This window comes from Gossypium arboreum, chromosome 3, assembly GCF_025698485.1.
Source record: "Gossypium arboreum isolate Shixiya-1 chromosome 3, ASM2569848v2, whole genome shotgun sequence".
Classification (NCBI taxonomy): Eukaryota; Viridiplantae; Streptophyta; class Magnoliopsida; order Malvales; family Malvaceae; genus Gossypium; species Gossypium arboreum.
The window spans coordinates 8,433,278-8,453,615 of NC_069072.1; the positions used below are offsets into that span (position 1 = coordinate 8,433,278).

Sequence of the window (20,338 nt, forward strand, 5' to 3'; positions counted from 1 at the left end):
GTATGACAGGATTGATGCATACTTGTCAAGGTTGGGGTTCGAGAAGAGTTGATAAAGGTTGAGAAGGATGAACGCGAAAGCGGATCGTAAAGTTTGTCAAAGTCGCGGATTTGACTTAGGGCTCTAGACGTTCGGAAAGAAACTTGGATTTTTCTTGACACAACACGAAACGAAATTAAATCCAAGTTAGATAAAATAATTAAAACAAATAATAAATCAAGGATTCAGGAAGTGAATAAAGAAGATAAATGGAAAGATAGAGCGTGGCGTGTAGAAGTCCTAAGAAGCCTTGGAAACACGAAGAATCCACAACCCCTTCAAGCGGCTCTAATTTCCCTCCAAGATAAAAACCTTGGCAAGAAAAAGTTTGAAGATGATCTCCACAATCTAAAAAGATTGTTGAAACTCTTCTAAAAGAAACTCAAGAGAAATTCTTGAAAAGAAAAACTCAAAGAGAATTTATTAACTCAAAGAGAAATAGAATAATAATCAATTGTCCCCTTATACAATGCAAAGGTCTATATATAGGCTAGATAAATAAATCTAAATAAAACTCCTAAGTATACTAGAACTCTAATTTAATCTAAACAAGAAATAGTTTTAAACTAAACTTTCTTGTTAACATAAAATTCTAAATAACTTAAAATACTTAATAATTATCAAAATTCGGAATAAAATAATAAAAAATAATAAGAGCTAATAAACAAAATATTGTGCTTATATATAATAAAATTAAGCCTAAAACTTAAACCCAATATGAAATGTCTAAGCTTGTAAGATCAATTGGGGTTCTTGAAGTGAAATGCTTAAGCTTGTTAGCATTTTCCACATGGGCTTGAATCAAATATTACCATGGGAAACCATAAGTTTAAAGTCCAAAGCATACCTTAATTATTTTAAATATACAATTGAAAATTTTAAATCTTTCATTGAATAAAATTCATTAATAATTTTGCATTAAATTCACATACCATAGTTCACTATTTATCATTAACATTGAACATAACCTTTGTAAATAACCCATCAGATAAAACTTTTACAACATTCAATTAAAATATTGCAAACAAACATTTAGTATAAATTTAATTTAAACCCTAACTTTCAAGATTTCAAAGATTTACAAATAGGACAATAAATTTTCTAATTTTTAATAAATTGAATGGAATTCTTATAATCCCCACTTATACTTCTTAAGTTACATTTTAACATTTGATTATTACTTGAGAAACAATCATTTCAAAGTTAAGAGCCAATATGAAATTCCACTAATGCCAAATTCTTCTAAATTGGAGATAATTGGAATTATTCAAAAATATCAATTGCTTTACTTGAAAAGAATTCAAACCAAAATATTCAATTAAAATATTAAAAAGTTTTAATTGTAAAAAAACTTATTTAAATTAAACTTTAGAATCTTCCATTTAAAACCTTTAATATACATAAAAACATTGAAAACCCATAAGCTCTAAAAATTGTAAACAGGAAATAACCTAATATTTAACGACATTCAATTGTAAACTAACTCATTAAATTCTAGCATTTACTAAAACCAAAAATGATTACCACATTAAAAATTTTTAAAGGTTGAACAATTCATTATCAAATATCAACATTTACAATAAATTTAAAATTAATAAATAAATATCATAAATTCACAATTCCAAAAGTCTAAAATTAATGAATTAAGAATGGCCTTTAAACCAATTGTTACCATTCAATAACCAAATTATTTTAAGTGTTTCCTTCCCAAATTCATAATTTATGGAACCTTTTCATCAAGTTGTAAAGATAACCTTGGTCTTCAAATACTATAATCAATGAAATAACTAATAGAAACTTTAAGGTACTCAAAAACTTTTCATTATACATGGAGTTAAGTAAGACTGACATTTCCTAAGATTAGCAAAAGTTTCTATGTTGTAACTCCCTTTTCGATTGCTTTTAAACTAGGTGATTATTTCACAAATTACAATTTGTGCTTATAACTGTCAACCTTTAGTCTTTTAAAATTTTTTTTCCATAAAACGTAAAAACTTCCCAATATAATTAGAAATTAAAATTTAGCATAAGGGATGTATTTGTTACAGAAACTGGATTTTCACCTAAATAGAACCATCTTCTTTACCAAGATAACATTGGGCATATTAATTGCGTTCCATAACTCTTATTAACTTAAGTTAGTTTATTAACCCGACAAATTCCAGTACATTAGTGCAATTGGATTTGATAAAGGGAAAATTTACCAAATAAAGAATCTTTAATTACATGAGAATGACACTAATTGCCTGATCAACAAAAATGATCGATGATAATCAAATCTTCAATTAACCAAGTTCAAGTACACGATATTACCGGCCTCAACTTTTAACATTAAGATGTAGGTAGTGTTTGTAAAAATCTGATGCCAACAATTTTACGCATTCCCATATATAAAATACAAAGTTTTTGATCAAACTGAAGGAAATTTACCGCATGAAAGATATTTCCATGTGTTTTGAGAACTAAATACAATGGTTGTAGTCAAACTTTTGCCATAAAATTACAAATGTTGAATCATCAATAATTGGCAAATATGTGTTAGGATATTAATACTTTATCTCAAATCTTGTTGCTAAAAGTAGTTGCTTAATATTAAAACATTAATTTCAACCTTGAAATGAAGTAATACTTATAAATTGAAGAAATTAACCTTTTCAAAGTTACTCTCTTCTTGGTAAACTTTGTAAAACATTTAATAGAAAGGAATCTTACCTTATCAATGTAATTAAATATCCTTCATTTTGAGTTCCAATAATTCCTCATCAACTTCTTCAAATCAATTAGGTTTAAGAAATTTGCTATCAAAATTAAACCAACAAACTCATTATCTCCAATCTTTGAATTGTCATCTAGACCTTGCTTAGACTGTCCCATGATCCAATGAAAAGCTAATTTCATAATGAATTGGTTAGAAATTGATGATTTTGATCTTCAATACCAAATCTATCATCTTTGGGTTCATAATATTCCCAACTAAGATTCGTAAATCAAATGTAAGAATGGTTCTCTTGAATTTACAACGAACAGATCATTTAGCCATAATCAATAGCACTATTCTTTTGAATAGTAACAAAATTTGTAGCAAGAATACCTTGTTGAATCTAAGTTTCAATTACACGTGTCACCAATAAGAAATGGTTAACTATTACTACATATTAGACATACATTCAAAAATCTCAAAGAACATTATTGAAATTAAAAGATTGAACATAAATAAATTTTAGTAAACATAAAGAAACAATGCCTAAAGTAACTTCAAATTAGAATGTTGAATAACAAAATATCCAATTAAACTTATTTGTAAGATCTAAAATGTTAGAAGAATGAAGTTAAACCAATAAGACAAAATTTAAAAAATCCAAATACTAATATAAAAAAAATTCATGTAAAATTAATTTGAAAATTTTAAAAATAACAAATAAATGTTTAACAAATTTCAAAAACAACAAAATTATCAAAATTTTTAAATAATTTTTTTGAAGGTGAAGAATTAACCAAATTATAATAAAAATGTAAATTTAAGTTGAATATTGAAAACGATAATTAAATAATTTTAAAATTAACCGAAACAATTAATTTGAAAATAATAAAAAATACAATAGCCATTAAAGAAAAAAATAAATGAAGTAATAATTAATGACTGAAACTTGAACAAATGAATCCAAACCCTTAAGATAATTTCCTCATAAAACCTTGCAAGAAAAATTTATGATCCAAATTAAAAAATTTTGAAATCTAAAAGAATAAGAAATTCTTGAAAAAAACTAAGAGAATATTACTAAAAAATAGAATAAAATATTTCCCTTATAAATCAAATTAAAGCAATAAATAAACAAATAAAACCTAAGAAAAATATTAAAAACAGAAAATTAATAAATTCTGTTAATAACCTAAAACTTAAAATAAAATTTCAAAATCGAAAAAAAAAAAAAATAAAAATAAAAAAAAATTGTAAATAAAAAATTACTAAAATAACCAAAGAAATAACTTGAAGATGTCTAATGAATAAGTGTTACAATTCTCAGGCTTTTTTTAGATAGCCAAAAATAGTTTAATTCCCATATCAATTATTGTTTAAACTTCAATTCTTAATTTTTTCTTGAAAATTTACAAATATTAACTTATATGATGATTAATTGGCCTTGAAAATAAACTATTTATAGATAAATTAATATCCTGTATCTTCATAATTACGAATTAAACAAAGGAAGTAAATTAAAAGATAAATTTATAGGAAGATTGATAATTTATAATTGATATTAAAAGTCATGCATGCAATTGTTTATAAATGTTTAGTGGACAACGGGTTGAAAATTTAGCTTGTTAGCTTTTTGGCTTGTTCATTTGTTTGGCATCTATTTTTTCTCTGATTTCACCATTCCATTTTTTCCCTAAATTAAATTTTTCTAAGATGTAAATAACCATTGGGTTAAAACATAAAGTTAAATGGGGAATTGAAGTGTGAGGAATAATCGTTATTAAATCAAAAGAATATTTTCCCAATTTTGTTCTTCCCAAAGTTCAAAAAACAGGATATACCGTTTTCAAGTGGGTACATTAGGAAAATAATTTATACCAATTCAAATTTCTAAAAGGCTTGGAATAGTCTCCTGTCAATGTGGGTATCCATGTGCTTTCCTTCAAAGACAAGCCAAGTAATTCTTTAGCAGGATAAAGGGCCATTTTAAAACTTACAAACAAGTCTTCCACCTTTTTCGTAAACCAATAAACCAAATAAGTTCCCTGAAGAAGGGTCGAAGATAAAGCCTGGGATTACCTTAATTTGTTTTTAAGAATAAATTGAACTTTTAACTTTTTCAACGCCAATAAAATTTCAAATTTTAGGTTTTGCACAAGTGTCCAGAGCTCACTATTGTTACTATTATAATCTTTGAACATTGTGGAAAATAATTTAGTAAAAAACCCACAAATAAAATTGTTAAAGGACCTTCCCCATTGAAAAAATTTCCAAAAAATCATTTAGAAAACTTTAAGTTAAACCCAAATTTAGCATTTATGTTTATAAAGAAATAAAGAAAGCTAAAACTTCATTCACATTTATACTAATTTTTGATGTACAAATACCAATAGTTCCCTTACTAATGCCTTAAGATTAGTCATGACATTCGAACTTTTGAAAATAATTGCAAATGCACCGCTTATCAATTCTAAAGTTAGTAGTTTATTTGCTTTGGTTTATAAACATGAGCCTTTCTTCAACACAAATTCATAACATATCAGTCAAATATGAAAAAAATTTAAAAAACTAAACTCTTCAAATTTGAAAACTTTCTAATATCCATTTAAAACTTTTTAAACCTAAGGAGCAAAGTGAAAACTAAACTAAAAATCAAACCATTGAAATCATTTTAATTATTTATGGAATCTTAATTCCTCTTGTCTTGCTAATCCTTACATTCTAAAAATTAAAATTATTTATAAAAAAGATTTATAGGTGAAATAATTCAAATTAAAACGATAATAAAAGTATCTAAAAGTTATAACCAATTAAAAATACAATTCCAATAGGCTAACAGGTCAATCCAAAAGTACATTCATATAAACAAAGAAATGTACATTAATAAACCAAACTTATTTTAAAGTTTTTTTAAACCCTTTTAATTGTCCATTAAACAATTTTTAAAGATAAGCAAATTAAAAATCTCAAGCGAATAACTTCTAACATATGTTATGCGAATGTATCACTACATTTCTTTATGATTGCAACTTGCACTCTTAAACCTAAGATTGCCTTCACAAAATCTTTGGTTTTGAAACTTTTCAGATGTTCAAAGGTATGGAATGCTTTAAGAATTGATCAATACTCAAAGGGAATCTTAGTTCAAATATAGTCTAAAAAGTCATAAAACTAGGAAGTTAAAGTAGAAGATAACATTTCTAAAGATAATTAAGTTGTTTTATAAGCTCTTCATCATTTATGAAATTGAACATTTTTTATACAAGACATATCATGCATTATAATGCTTTTATGGATCTTCTTATATTTTTAATTGTCTATCAACCTACAAACTTCTTGCTTAATATGAAATCTTGATTAAATGGAATGTACTTTCCCGAAATAAATCTTAATTCTCTTAAGATCTCATATCTGGTCAATAAATGCGATGCATGGAGCAACACAATGCAATATCCAAGTTAGTAAACTTTTTCCAGGACAAACCCTAAGCATAAGTGTAATAGGTTTCTAATCAAAAAGAACAGTTAGTAACGTTACAATTCCATATAAAATAGAATCTTTATCACACCGAATGAAATTTCGTTAATCTTTCCTAAGGATTTTTGCTCACATAATGGGTATTCTCCCCACTCTTCACAAAATTACATTGTAATCTCAATTAATGGGAATTCTTTCCAAAAAAATCATTATTTACAAAAGTCTTGTTGCAATGCAAGTACAGCCTTGATAAATAATTTCAACTCTTTTTTTTAAGATAGTAGTAAATGAAAAGGTTTTTACCTCTCAAAATTACTTATTTTGAAATATAGAGAAGAATTTATCTAAGAAATGACGTCAAATTAAATAATGAATAGTTTTGAAATTCCATCAATGCTAGCACATCTTCAATAAAGTTAGATAGAATCATAAAATTCACCTTAAACCACTGATCCTTCTTGGTTTTGCCATAAAACTCTTAAGATACATGAGTTCCTAAAATAATTCTTTAATCTAAATAGTGGTAAAGGCATATTGATGCTTCATGAATAATTTCTCCTTTCGTTCAAACAAGTTATCCCCATATACGAAATCAATATGCAGGATTTCCTCTAGAATTTAATCAGAACGTTCTTTTCTTCAAGAAGTGAATTTTGAAGTGGAAGAATTGGTTAAAGAGTTTGTAAAACCCATTTCCATTAAATGTTACAGTTAGCAATATTTTATCATATTTTAAGGAATCATTGAAGAATTCACGACCTTATAAATTGATTGATGAACTTAATGTCTGATTACTTGACGTATCTAATTTCGATCTTAATTTAGTCAATTTACTCAAAAATCAAGAAACTTGGCTTCATCGAGATCTCAATGGTTTTAGACTCTATAACTCAAAACAAATTAAAAAAATTACAAACACTAATACTAAAAAAATCTAGAAATTATTTGTATTAAGTATCATAATAAGATTTGAATAAACTTAAAACTATAGCAATGATCCAAATCTAACTCAAGATTTTCGGTAGAAACAAATTAACTACAACAAACAAATGTAAATGACAAATAAAGAAAAAAATGAACTTAACTAATCATAAATGTTGAAACCGAAACAAAATATCTTAAATTTTAGTTTCCTTCCAAATCCAAAATTTAATAACTCTAAATAATGTGCGAAAGTTTCAATACATTTTTTTATTTAAATTTTATTTATTTTTGATTTTTTACTTTGAGAAAATTTTAATTAAAATGGCAAGAATGTTACAAATTTAATTGAAAAGTACTGAATATTTTTCAATAGTAAATTTTAATTAGAAATAATTTAAAAAACCCAAACGCAAATACAATGAATGAGTAGAAGGTAATTTCATAGTTTTGATAGAAATTGGTTTTACACATAATCAGTTGAAATATAAACAAATATCAATGATAAGGTAATGAATGAGTCAAGTCTACTGAACGAGATCAACTAGTAATCCCAGAAAACTTCAAAAGAAAATTAAAAATTACTTTATAAAAAAAAAATCAAAGAATATTAATCAGAATATAAAATGTCTATAAATAACAAGTTAATTAAACTCTAAAAAACCAATAACAAGTTAAATTGTTAAATCAATAATTTTATTCACGGAAAAATATAAAAAATATACAAAACAAGAAAAAAAATACTAAATAAACAAATAAATAAAATAATGTTTAAAAGTAATTAATTTTCGGCTCAATAATGCACAACAAATGTTCAATTTTTCAATATCAAAATTTTTGAATTTTTAAATATTATTGACTTATTGTTTGACATTGGCCTAGAATATTTATTTTTATTTTTTATTTTTAGTCTATCAATTAAAAAAGTTAACTTAAACAATTATACGAATTTATAATTTTACGGTAAAGTTCGTAATATTAATAACTTTTCCATGACCAAAAAGTGAAATGAGCTTATTGTAGTTATGTTTATGGTTCTAGATTCATTTCCACAAATAAATCCAAGTTAGATAAAATAATTAAAAAAAATAAACAAGTTCGAAGGAATAAAGAAGATAATGGAAAGATAGACAGGCTATCCAAAGCCTTGAAACACGAAGAACCCAACCCCTTCAGCCTCATTTCCCTCAGAAAAAACTTGGCAAAAAATTTAAGTGATCCCATCTAAAAGATTGTTAAAACTCTTCAAAAGAACAAGAGAAATCTGAAAGAAAAACTCAAAGAATTATAATAAAAGAGAAATGAAAATAATCAATCCCCAACAACAAAGGCTATATTAGCTGTAAAAAAAAATAAAATCCTAAGTTACAACAATTAATCTAAAAAGAAAAGTTTTAAACAAATTTCTTTTAATAAATTCTAAATAATTAAAAATTAAAATTTCAAATCGATAAATATAAAAAATAAAAAGTAATAAAAAAATATTTGTTTTTAAAATAAGCCAAAACTTAACCCAATATGAATGCTAAGTTTAATCAATTGGTCTTGAGGAAACTAACTTTTAGCATTTCACATGGCTGTAAATTGATTAGGCCCACAAACATAATAGTTTTCAATATCATTATCAATTTATTTCTTAAATTACTTCTTTTGAATTTTTGTATAAAGTTTAACATAAGTGATTTTGACTTTATTTTTTGATTTGATCTAATTGGGCTTAGGAAAATAATCTCTTATTTGCCTTAATGGTGTTACTCTTATTTCCCTACTTGCACGAAAATATTGACAGAATGTCAATTATCGAAGAAAATTTAGAATTAAAGTTTTGGCACTATTCATTATACCACCTTTTGAAGGCATTATCATTTCATAATCTCAGTTAAAGATAGATGATTGCGGGACAATTTTCTTTAGTTGAAAGCCTTTTCTATCCCATTAAACCCAGTTTAATAATTCTAGCTGTAGCTTGTGGGATCTCATCTTGAATCTTGCTACTGAAGATTCACCATCAATTTTTACGTCATCTAATGTTTCTTGCAGTCATCAATCTTAGTTTAAAACCAAAAAAGTTAATGGGAAAAATAGTGATTATCGTGAAATAAAAATGCAAATATCTCCACTTTAAGTTAACACATTAAGAAGACTAAACGATATACTCAATTTCCACTTTCCGAATAGTAAAATGTATAGACAGTTAGCATATTCAAAGGTAGAACTTCTTAACCAACTATTTAAGGTTCCATTCCCTCTCGAATGAAGCATTTTAATATTGTAAGTTAGACAGATAATACATTTAAACCTAAAACAATATATACCTTTTTATTGTGAAACAGAAATCTAATATCTCCTTGGAAGGATTAAAGATAAACTAGATTCTAGATTGCTTTCAAAATCATTACGCTTTTAACTCCTTTTATGGCCATAAATGTCATTGAATTTGTTGCAAATGCCATAGCCCCAGTGCACTTACTTCTCATAAATTTGAACTAAATGAAAAAAAACCACAAGTAAATTGTAAAGACATTCCAATAGAAAATTTCAAGTATTATTAGTAAGTCTTTAATTTTAACCTAAATTAGATATTTTCAAAGATATCACATAGGCATAATAATTTGCTTTTTCTAACTTATTTTTGAATTTTTATTCCCCTCTCCTTCTACTTCATTGTCCTTTACATTTGGATTCTGATCGTGAAAGACTTTTGGAAAAAAATTCAAATTTACATGATAATGCACAATCTTCATAGTTACAGTAATGGCCTGTTTTCAAAAATCAATGCTTTTCTCATCAAAGCCAATTAAAGCACACATTATTCAATAAAATTAGATTAAGTGGAGGATATTCTTTAATTGAAAGCTTTGAACTCTCCATTAAACCAATCATATCAGTAAGGAGCAAAGTGAAATTTACAAACCTAAAATTTAACCTGAAGATCTACTCTTAATTGATTTGGGTGGCCTCCAATCTAACTTGCTATTGTAACCTCCTTACATAAAACCAAAGTTGTTCACAAAAGCATTTAGTGAATATTTCATTAACATTCTAGATAACAAAAACTGGTGCAAAATTAGTAACGATTCAAAAACTCAATTTCCAATAGGTTAAAAGGTATAAGTGAATAAGTGATAGAAGTTTGAGGCCCACTACCTCAAAACAATAGTTAATTGTTTTCATTATACAAGATTAATTTGAAGTAGCATTTAATCATTTAAAATAAGACTAAATACAAATACTAGCTGAAAGATGTCATCTAATTATTGTAATTAGACAATGGTTAATCAAACATGCTTCTTCACACTCAAACGCACAGACTCACTTCATGGACTTGAAAAGTCATCTATCTTTTAACTCCCACGGATGTTCTAAGGCTTGAATTGTTACCTATAATAATTGTGAAACCTCAAGTGATCTTAGTGCTTCTAAAATATCTCTATTCCTTAAAGGTAACACAGGAAGACAAGTATCAAAGAAAACATTGCTAATGGAATTCATGTTATAAAGCTGTTCCATTTTTCCTCCATAATAGGACATTTTTAAGGGATGTACTGGTTTATTGGCTTTTAAGACCTTTATCCCAATTTTCATTGGTTTTTCCTACCTTACAAAATTTCATTATCCATCATGTATATCTCGATAAGTAAGATTCCGAAAAAAAGAACATTAATTACTGATGAAGCATAATGTCCTGTTCATACAGTGCAATGCTAAGATCACTAACTCTCAATGTAGTCCAATTAAATCCCAAATATTTAACGACTGCTTCTAGCATTAATGGTTGTTAGGGTTGTCAGAAGCAAGGAACCAAAGACACACTTAAAGAAAAATTCACAACATATAATGACAAAAACTTATCAAACGAATGAATTTATCTTAGTCATATCACTCAATGATGTTAGTCAACTACAAAAACTGGATAGTATGGTAAATCTTCACAAAAATTTTTCGATAGAATATCAATTATTGGCTCACCATAAAAGAATGATATACACTTTAAAAAACAATGTGACATAAGCATATGAAATGTTGCACTAAAACATCAATTACACTTGTTTTGGTAGTTGATATAAAATAAAAGTTGAGCCCAAATATCCTAGATTTGATCAGTTTACAATATTAACAAGAATTTTATTTATTTTATTTATTGTACTTTATATTTAGTAGAAATAAATACTTTAAATATCAAAATTAATTGTCTAAATCTTATTAGATAAAATAATTAAAACAAATAATAAATCAAGGATTCAGGAAGTGAATAAAGAAGATAAATGGAAAGATAGAACGTGGCGTGTAGAAGTCCTAAGAAGCCTTGGAAACACGAAGAATCCACAACCCCCTTCAAGCGGCTCTAATTTCCCCTCCAAGATAAAAACCTTGGCAAGAAAAAGTTTGAAGATGATCCCCACAATCTAAAAAAGATTGTTAAAACTCTTCTAAAAGAAACTCAAGAGAAATTCTTGAAAAGAAAAAACTCAAAGAGAATTTATTAACTCAAAAGAGAAATAGAATAATAATCAATTGTCCCCCTTATACAATGCAAAGGCCTATATATAGGCTAGATAAATAAATCTAAATAAAACTCCTAAGTATACTAGAACTCTAATTTAATCTAAACAAGAAATAGTTTTAAACTAAACTTTCTTGTTAACATAAAATTCCTAAATAACTTAAAATACTTAATAATTATCAAAATTCGGAATAAAATAATAAAAAATAATAAGAGCTAATAAACAAAATATTGTGCTTATATATAATAAAAATTAAGCCTAAAACTTAAACCCAATATGAAATGTCTAAGCTTGTAAGATCAATTGGGGTTCTTGAAGTGAAATGCTTAAGCTTGTTAGCATTTTCCACATGGGCTTGTCGTCATAGATTGAGAGTTTAGGCCCACAAACATAATTAGTCTCTTCTAATTCATCATTACTCCAGAATTTATTGTCTTGAAACTTCAACTCTTCTTCTTGAATTTTTTTCGTGATAAAGTCTTGAACCACTAAGTTGAGTTTTGACTTTATTTGTTTGGATTTGGATCTCGTAATTGGGCCTTGAGGAAAACTAAACTCATCTCTATTATGGCCTTTGAATTGGGCTGAGTTACTCGTATCAAGAGTATTAGTGAACCTACACTCTATGTGAAGAAGGCAGAGAATGAAAATTTGTTGATTTGTTCATTTTATGTGGATGACTTATTGATTACTGGTTGTAAAAGTGAATTGATTGAAAAGTTTAAGAAGCAGATGCAAGAGTCTTTCGAGATGACTGATTTAGGCTTGATGACCTACTTTCTTGGTATGAAAGTGAATCAGAATGAGCATGGTATTTTCATAAGCCACAGAGCTTTTGCATTGGAGGTTCTAAGCAAATTTTGCATGGCAAACTGCAAATCTGCTAGCACTCCTATAGCTTTAGGAGAAAAACTCTCAAGCAATAGTGATCATGATCGAGTGGATGAGAAAAGCTATAGAAGTCTGATTGGTTGCCTACTCTACTTGACAGCAACAAAGCCAGACATTATGTATGCAGTCAGCCTTCTATCGTGGTTCATGCATTGTTGTAATGTAGCTCATTTTAAGGCTGCTAAAATAGTCTTAAGGTACGTCAAAAGGACCTTAGGCTATGGTATGAAATTTGAGAGAGCTGAAGAACTTAAGCTGGTTGGCTATTCAGATAGTGATTGGGCTGGTTCAGTTGATGATACGAAGAGCACATCGAGCTACTTCTTCACTCTAGGTTCAGGATGTAATGGCCTAAATTCAAGGTTATCAAAATAGTGGTTTCATAAACAAAAATCTGATTTAAAGAGAAATTTATTTTAATATTTTTGCATGAATATTGATATGATAGGAAAATCGTATGAAAATAGTGGTTAGTTAGAAAAAAGAAATTATTGAAAAAATTGGATAAAAACAAGGTATCGAGACCTTGATCTCATAAAACCGAGTCAGAAATATTTTTATAAATATTTATGAAATGTTAGTAATATGGTATTAAAATTTTGTTAGGAAATTTTAATGTTTGGGTAGTCAATTAAATGAAAAGGACTAAATTGGAAAATGTGTAAAAGTGGTTGGGATGGTTAAATAGCTTAAGTTTTAATGACAAAGGATTTAAAAGGTAATTAGACCCAAATCTTATTTGGGCTAGACGGAAAGGGCATGAAATTAGCAAGAAAATGGATGATTTAAGGGCAAAATTGGAATATTGCACAATTAACTAAATAAAATTAGGACTAATATGGAAATATCTAGATTTCTTGTGATTTCTCTTCATTCTCATCAGCCAAAACGCCATAGGAGGGGTTCTTTAAGCTGGTATTTCATAATTTTTGCACTAAATCCAGAAAATTCAAATACGAAGCTAGATCAAGGAAAAAAAAGAGTTCGGGATTAGTAGATTTTTGTATACGAACAAGTATTAAGTATTAAGAGCTCAGAGGTCGGATTTGGTCGGAGACACATCACACTATCAACCTCAACATTTTGGTATATCAAGAAACTTTATTTTGGAAATCAATGGCATGTATAGGTTAATAAAGTAAATGTTAATGTGAAATGAATGTAAAGTTAGCCATTGGTATGGCTAACAAATCCTGGTATTGGTATGTGATGAGGTTATCTTATGGATATGCATGAATCTATTTTGAAAATATGTTGAATTGGATTGGTTGTTTTGGATTGGTCTCGATTTAAAATTTGCAGGGAAGGTTAGATATCTATAAAGGTGTTATATTGAATTCATAAAAAAAAAAATTGGGGTTTTGTGAAAAATTTCCTATGGTTTTTATTTAATCCCGATTTGGTCCTGATGTATGTTTTAGGTTTCGGAAGCCCATCTAAGGGACGTCATAACATGATTCGGTAAATGAATAGTATTTAACTCATAATAATGAAAAAATTAATTCGGTAAACTCCTGTAATACCTCGTACCCTATTCTAGCGACGAATACGGGTAGGGGTGTTACACAGGAATTTTTAGTTGGAGTTCTAAGAAGCAATAGAAAATAGCTCAATCCACTACAAAGGCAGAGTATATTGCAGCTGCTACTATTTTTAATCAAGCTATTTGGCTTAGGAAACTTTTAAGTGATTTGAATGCTGAGCAAGTGGAAGCAACAGAGATCAAAGTTGACAATCAATCAGCTGTTGCAATTGCCAAAAATCCTGTGTTTCATGGCAAGACTAAGCATTTCAAGATCAAGTATCATTTTGTGAGGGAGTGATGGATTACAAAACTAACTAATATTTTGAGAAAGGCAAGCACACCTATTGAATAATAGTATAGCTATGGTGAGTCCGGAATATTGTATCCACGAGGACTAAAAGTACTAGTAATAACTATCTTTCTATTATTTAGCCTAATAATTAAAGGACGTGTTTTAATCTAAAATTAAACTAATTAACTATGACGCGACAAAGATTGAATTGGGAAAATCTTAAGAAAAACAATTAGAGAGACAATACCTAGGAAAGAATCTACCTAGACTTCACTTATTATTCTGACTCTGAATCAAATGATTTATTCACTTGTCTTGATCCATAGAAATCCCTAAATTATGTTAATATCTCTTTCGAGACTGCGAACAACTAACTTTAGGTTGATTAATTGAAATATCTTTCTAATTAAAACCCCTATCGTCACATTAACTCAATCTATGGATTCCCCTATTAGATTTGACTCTAATTCGGCAGATTTATGTCGTCCTATTTCTAGGATTGCAATCAACTCCACTCAATTATACTAGATCTACCCTTAAACAGTGACTTTTTCTCCACTGAATAAGCACATCAAACTTGGATTAACATCCTGAAAATATTAAGGCAAAGATTAAGAACACATAATTAAGAACAAGAATAAGTATTTATCGTGTAATTCAGATAATTAAATAATAAGATCCATCGTAGGTTTCATCCTCCCTAGGTATTTAGGGAGTTTAGTTTATATGTAAAAGGAAAACATCTCAAATTTAGAAAAACAACAAGTCATAAAAAACCTAAATAAACTTCGAGAGATATTTGAATGGAAATATTCAATCTTGAAGTGGATCTGCTTTCGAGATGATTCCAACGGCTTTTTTTTTGAGTAATTTCTGCTTTCTACTCCGTGTGCCCCTTTTAGGTCTACTTCTAGTGTATTTATTTAGACTTTAGAATGCTCAGAAACCCTAAAAATTGGTTTTTTTCCATATTTTTGGGAAATAAGGAGTGACGTCGACACGGGCTGCCACATGGGCGTGTGGCTAGCCCGTGTGGAAATGGTTTTGGCCGCGTGGATCTTTAAATCAACCCGTTTTGTCCGTTTTTGGCCCATTTTCTGCTCCTTTTGTTCCCCTATGCTCTCTTAAGTATAAAACATGAAATTAAAAGATTAAGAGCATCAAATTCACTAAATTAAATAATAAATCATCCAAAAACATGCTAAACATGGGATTAAAATGTGCTACTTTTATGGTTTATCAGGGAGGTAGAGTTATCAAAGGAAATCAACTTGGTCAATTGCTGCTCGGAGGTTCAGCTCACAGATATTTTAACCAAGCCATTGGTTGCCACAAGGTTCGAGTATTTGAAGAAGGAAATTAAAGTCTGCTGCTTTGTAGCCAAGGAAGAGTGTTAAAAAGGTCACTACAAACAACAGCATGCAAGTAATTCGGATGAAATGTAGCAGCATGCAAGTAATCTAGATGAGGTACTTTTTTGTAACATGTGACCTGTATTTGATTTGACATCAACTTTTTGATAAGCTAAGGTTAGCCAAGTACTTAGCAGTTTCTAGATAGGTTCTAGGTTATCATTAAGATGATTTTACAGCTTGTTCACTTGCACAAGCAAAGTTTATTTTCTTCCAATGTAATAGAACCATATATGTACAAGTTATTTTTGCTGGAAAAAGTATGTGAGAAAAGTTAATTTCTTCTCTCTTTCAACATCCGATTTTTGCTTCTGTTTTTCATCTTTCAACACAATTTTATTTATTTTTTTATCTTTTTTTTTTACTTAAAAACTCAACACCTCCTTTCGTGGATGATGCAAATAATTTTTCGGGCTCTTAGTTTCCAATTGAGTGATCATTGATTTCCTATAACCCTGCAACACAATTTCATCTTACCATGTCAAAATCAACAACAAATAATATAAGGAAGGCCAATGTATATTGTTGCTCTAAAAACCATTTTATCCAAATTCAATTCAAGTAAAGTTGCAGTAAGTGGATAGTAAAAAGCAAGTTTGATTGGCAATGCGTGGATCAGATTTAAGAGGAGGGGTGGGTGAGCTTGAAATTATGGAAACTAATTAAGGAAAGATTAAAATGACACGTTGAAGGTAACTAGAATTTGTAGGTGCAGTAGTTAATAAGGCTTCTGTTATTTCTTATTATTATTTTAAAAGAGTTTACGATTATAATTGTGGATTAATTATCTATTATATGTATTGTTTTCATCCTCATTATAATCTAATATTCTTCACCCAATTTTACGAGCCTTCTATGCAGTTTCTTTTCTTTTCCCAAATTAAATTAGTCCCTTGTACACAAAATATATGGTGATTTTTAAAATTTTCTTTTTGGTACACGGCAAATAAAAATTAAAAGATAAATAGATAATGGCGATTAAAAAGAAATATTAGACGTAGTGGCGGAGCCAGGGGATGGCACGGGGCCTTGACCCCTCGTAAAATGAAAATTTCGTTTTTAGTCCCTTTATAATTTATAAGAAATTATATTAGTAATAGTAAAATTGCACTTTGTGTAACAGCCTAATTTTCAGTGGTGTCGGAATAGTGATTCGAGATCACTAAATCTGACAAATGAGTAGGAAATATTATTAATTTAGTGAGTATAAATTAAATGTGAAGTTAGGAAATTTTTTTTTGAAAATAGTGAATAGTGTACTAAAAATAAATATTAAAATAATTAGAATCGAAAATGAGATATCGAGACCTCGATAATTTTAAATCAAGCCATAAATATTTTTATAAATATTTATGGAGTGTTAATATGTTAGTATTAAAGTTTCGTCAAGAAATTTTAAAGTTCTGATAGTTAATTGAACAAAAAGGACTAAATTGTATTAAATGCAAAATTGTGGGAAATGATTAAATAGCTTAATTGATAAAAGAAAGAGGGTTTAAAAGGAAAATAGACCCAAGGTTTATTTGGGCTGGACGGCAAGGGCATGAAATCAGCAAGAAAATAAGGAGAATTAAGGGTAAAATTGGAAAATTGCAAAATTTACTTAATAAAACTAGGACTAAAGTGGAATTATCTAGATTTCTCTTTATTTTTCTGCATTCTCATCAGAAAAACGCCATGGAGGAGTTCTATTAAGCTGGTTTTTCATATTTTTACTCCAAGTAAGTTCAATTCTTTATTATTTCTTGAAATTTTTGTGTTTTTGTGACTTTTACAACTAGGTCCACTTGTTGAATTCATTAGTTTTTGATTCTATGAAAGAAATTGAAAGTTTATATACATATGTGCTGGAAGTATATGATGATTTGGCATGGAATTAGAGTTTTAAATTGTTTATATGTTGATTTTATTGTAAGAATTGAATAGAAAGTGAATGTTTGGGACCTAATTGTAAAAGAGTTTGAAGTTAGAGTTTTATGTGGAAATTCTGAATTTAAATAGTTATGAAATAACTTATAATGTTTAAGAAAAGTATTAATTTAGAAAATTATCTTAATTGAGGGGTTAATTGAGCAAGGACTGAATTGTATGAATTATGAAATTTGGGGCAAAATGGAAATCAACATTTTGCACTAAAACTGTTTTGAACAGCAGCAGTAGTCTAACTTTGAAAAATCACCAAAAATTGTAGAAATGGAATTAGAGGATGAATAAAATATGAAATTAAAGCTTATTGAGTCTAGTTTCTTATAAAAGAAATTATGTAAGCAATGGAATTTTAAATCATGAGATACATTAACTTTTGTGAGACAAGGTCAGAATGATTTATATGTTTAGAATCCTGAATGAGTCTATTTTCAAGAGAAATAAACGAGGACATCATTGAATCTTGTGCGAGAAGATAATTAATTTTAGTGAAGAAGGGTCTGAGCTGTCAGACAGACAGAGCAGGGGAGACTTCAATGAATAAAATGTATTAATTGGCCCAACCAAAAATTATAAAAATTTTATGGTAAGAAGATATGTGAATCTAGTTTCTAGGAAAATTTATGGATCTTAATTTGGAGTTCTGTAGCTCAAGATAAAAATAATTTAGTGACTATGACCCAGATGGACAGCTTGAATATTCACATAAATAGATAGTGAAAATTATAGATAATGTTACTTACAAGTGTGTTGTTTATACTAAGGATGTGGATGGAGAGGAGGAGGAGGAAAATATACAAAAATATATGAATGAATCGTGTATAAATTGATTACATGCCCGATTATAATCGATAAGTGTTGAATTAGAAACGATATAATGTTTTATTTGGAATATTTATTATGAAATTATGATTATCGCTATAATAAAAATCGAACTTGTGAGTTTATATAACTAAATTTAGTGACCATTTGTTAATATTATTAAATTTCAATATTATTTTATGAATGGTGATTAATATTTATGTATGTTAATTGTTGAAAATAAGTAAATTATGTACAAAAGTTATGAAATTAAACTGAGAATTTCAGAGGAACGGAACGCAGGAAATGAGTACAATCTTTCAGTGAAAAATATGAATTGACGGTAAATTACCCAAGTAAACCGAGATTCAGCATTTGTTGCGAATTCTCGTGTTTGCTTTCCGTTTAGCTCTTACGAGCTTCCGTTAACTCATATGAGTTTCAGTTAACCCTTTTGGGGTTTCATTCACTCGATGAGCTTGATTTCTAAGCTTCGTTTAGCACTTATGTGCTTGATTTAGCAGACTTCCGCTTAGCACTTATGTGCTTGATTAGATTCGGGCTTGAGATCACGATGTACTCAAATCCGTAAGCTGTTCCTTGGATGGACAAGTTGGTAAGTCGTAAATGTAACATATGGAAAAATAAATGTAAGTAATGTTATCATTATTATTATTGAGCTCAATTATGTGATTTTATCATTCAGAGATTGTGTTTGACAAGATATGTTAGTAAATTATGAGTATGTGAATCAAAGTGACAGAATTTAAACACCTAATGAGGTTGAGCTAATTCACACGAATTTGTCATTTGAAATTGTGATTGACAGGAAGAAACAGTGAATTACATGCTTATCAATGGTTACACATAATTATCTGAAAAACAAGAAAAATGACGGTTATTGATATATGGAAATGTAAGACATTGATATATGAATGTGGAATATGTTTGATAAATGTGTTCATTCTTAACTATGGAAATATGTACGTCATGTGTGCTATTTACATAAAGATGATATTTCAAATACTTTGGTGAGTAAAGCTTAAATATGAAATAGTATGAAATCGAGACAAGTTGTTATGAAAATATATTTAAATTATCTGTAAGTGTTTTTTTACTCTTCGGTAATGCCTCGTACTCTATTCCAGCGACGGATACGGGTAGGGGGTGTTACACTTTGACCCCTAACATGATAAAAATTGATTTAATCTTTTGAAAATTATAAAGATATAGGCTATTAAAATTGTGAAATTACATTTTTACTATTGTAAAAATATTCAACTTAATTTCAACACCTCAATTTTTTTTTCAATTTGCCCATGTCGATTGGGTTGGGCAAGATGTTGAAGACAAACTAGTTCCTTGATTTCCATATTATCTAGAGTGCACAAGTGAAGGTTGTATAGAAGTTTCTTACTCCATGAAAGGTGATATTGTGAACTTAAAGCCACTGAAAGATCTAGGAAGAAATGGATGTGAGCTTCATGAACCAATTTTAAGAGTAAGAAAGGATGCCAAACTAGATCACTATGGAGAAATCATAAAAGAAAGAGATGTTTTATAGATTCCCTTTTTCTACGACATAGTGGGTAGTCACCATTAATATGAATTTTTTTTTCAAAAGAGACTCCTTTACTTTTAGGAAATTGTTACACCTTTTCTAGAAGAATAAAACCAACTTGAAGGAGAGGTGTAGTTTCTAAACATTATTCCAAGTTACTTTGTTGCAGACCTGTGAAGGTTGGCTTTGGTGACGAGATCTCTAAAGGTGGCGATAAGCGTTCTTTATTGAGAAATTGCCATTATAATCGTGATGCTAAACAATTCTATTCCTACCTCCTTAGATAGAGA

General features: G+C 28.4%; 1 protein-coding gene across 1 annotated transcript; it reads left to right on the forward strand.

Moving 5' to 3' along the window:
* The first annotated feature begins 12,390 nt into the window (after positions 1 to 12,390).
* On the forward strand, positions 12,391 to 14,354 carry LOC108462084 (uncharacterized mitochondrial protein AtMg00810-like). Its single transcript, XM_017762083.1, has 2 exons — positions 12,391 to 12,893; positions 14,207 to 14,354. Exons 1-2 carry the CDS (start codon positions 12,391 to 12,393, stop codon positions 14,352 to 14,354), a joined length of 651 nt encoding a protein of 216 aa, XP_017617572.1.
* The last annotated feature ends 5,984 nt before the right edge of the window (positions 14,355 to 20,338 follow it).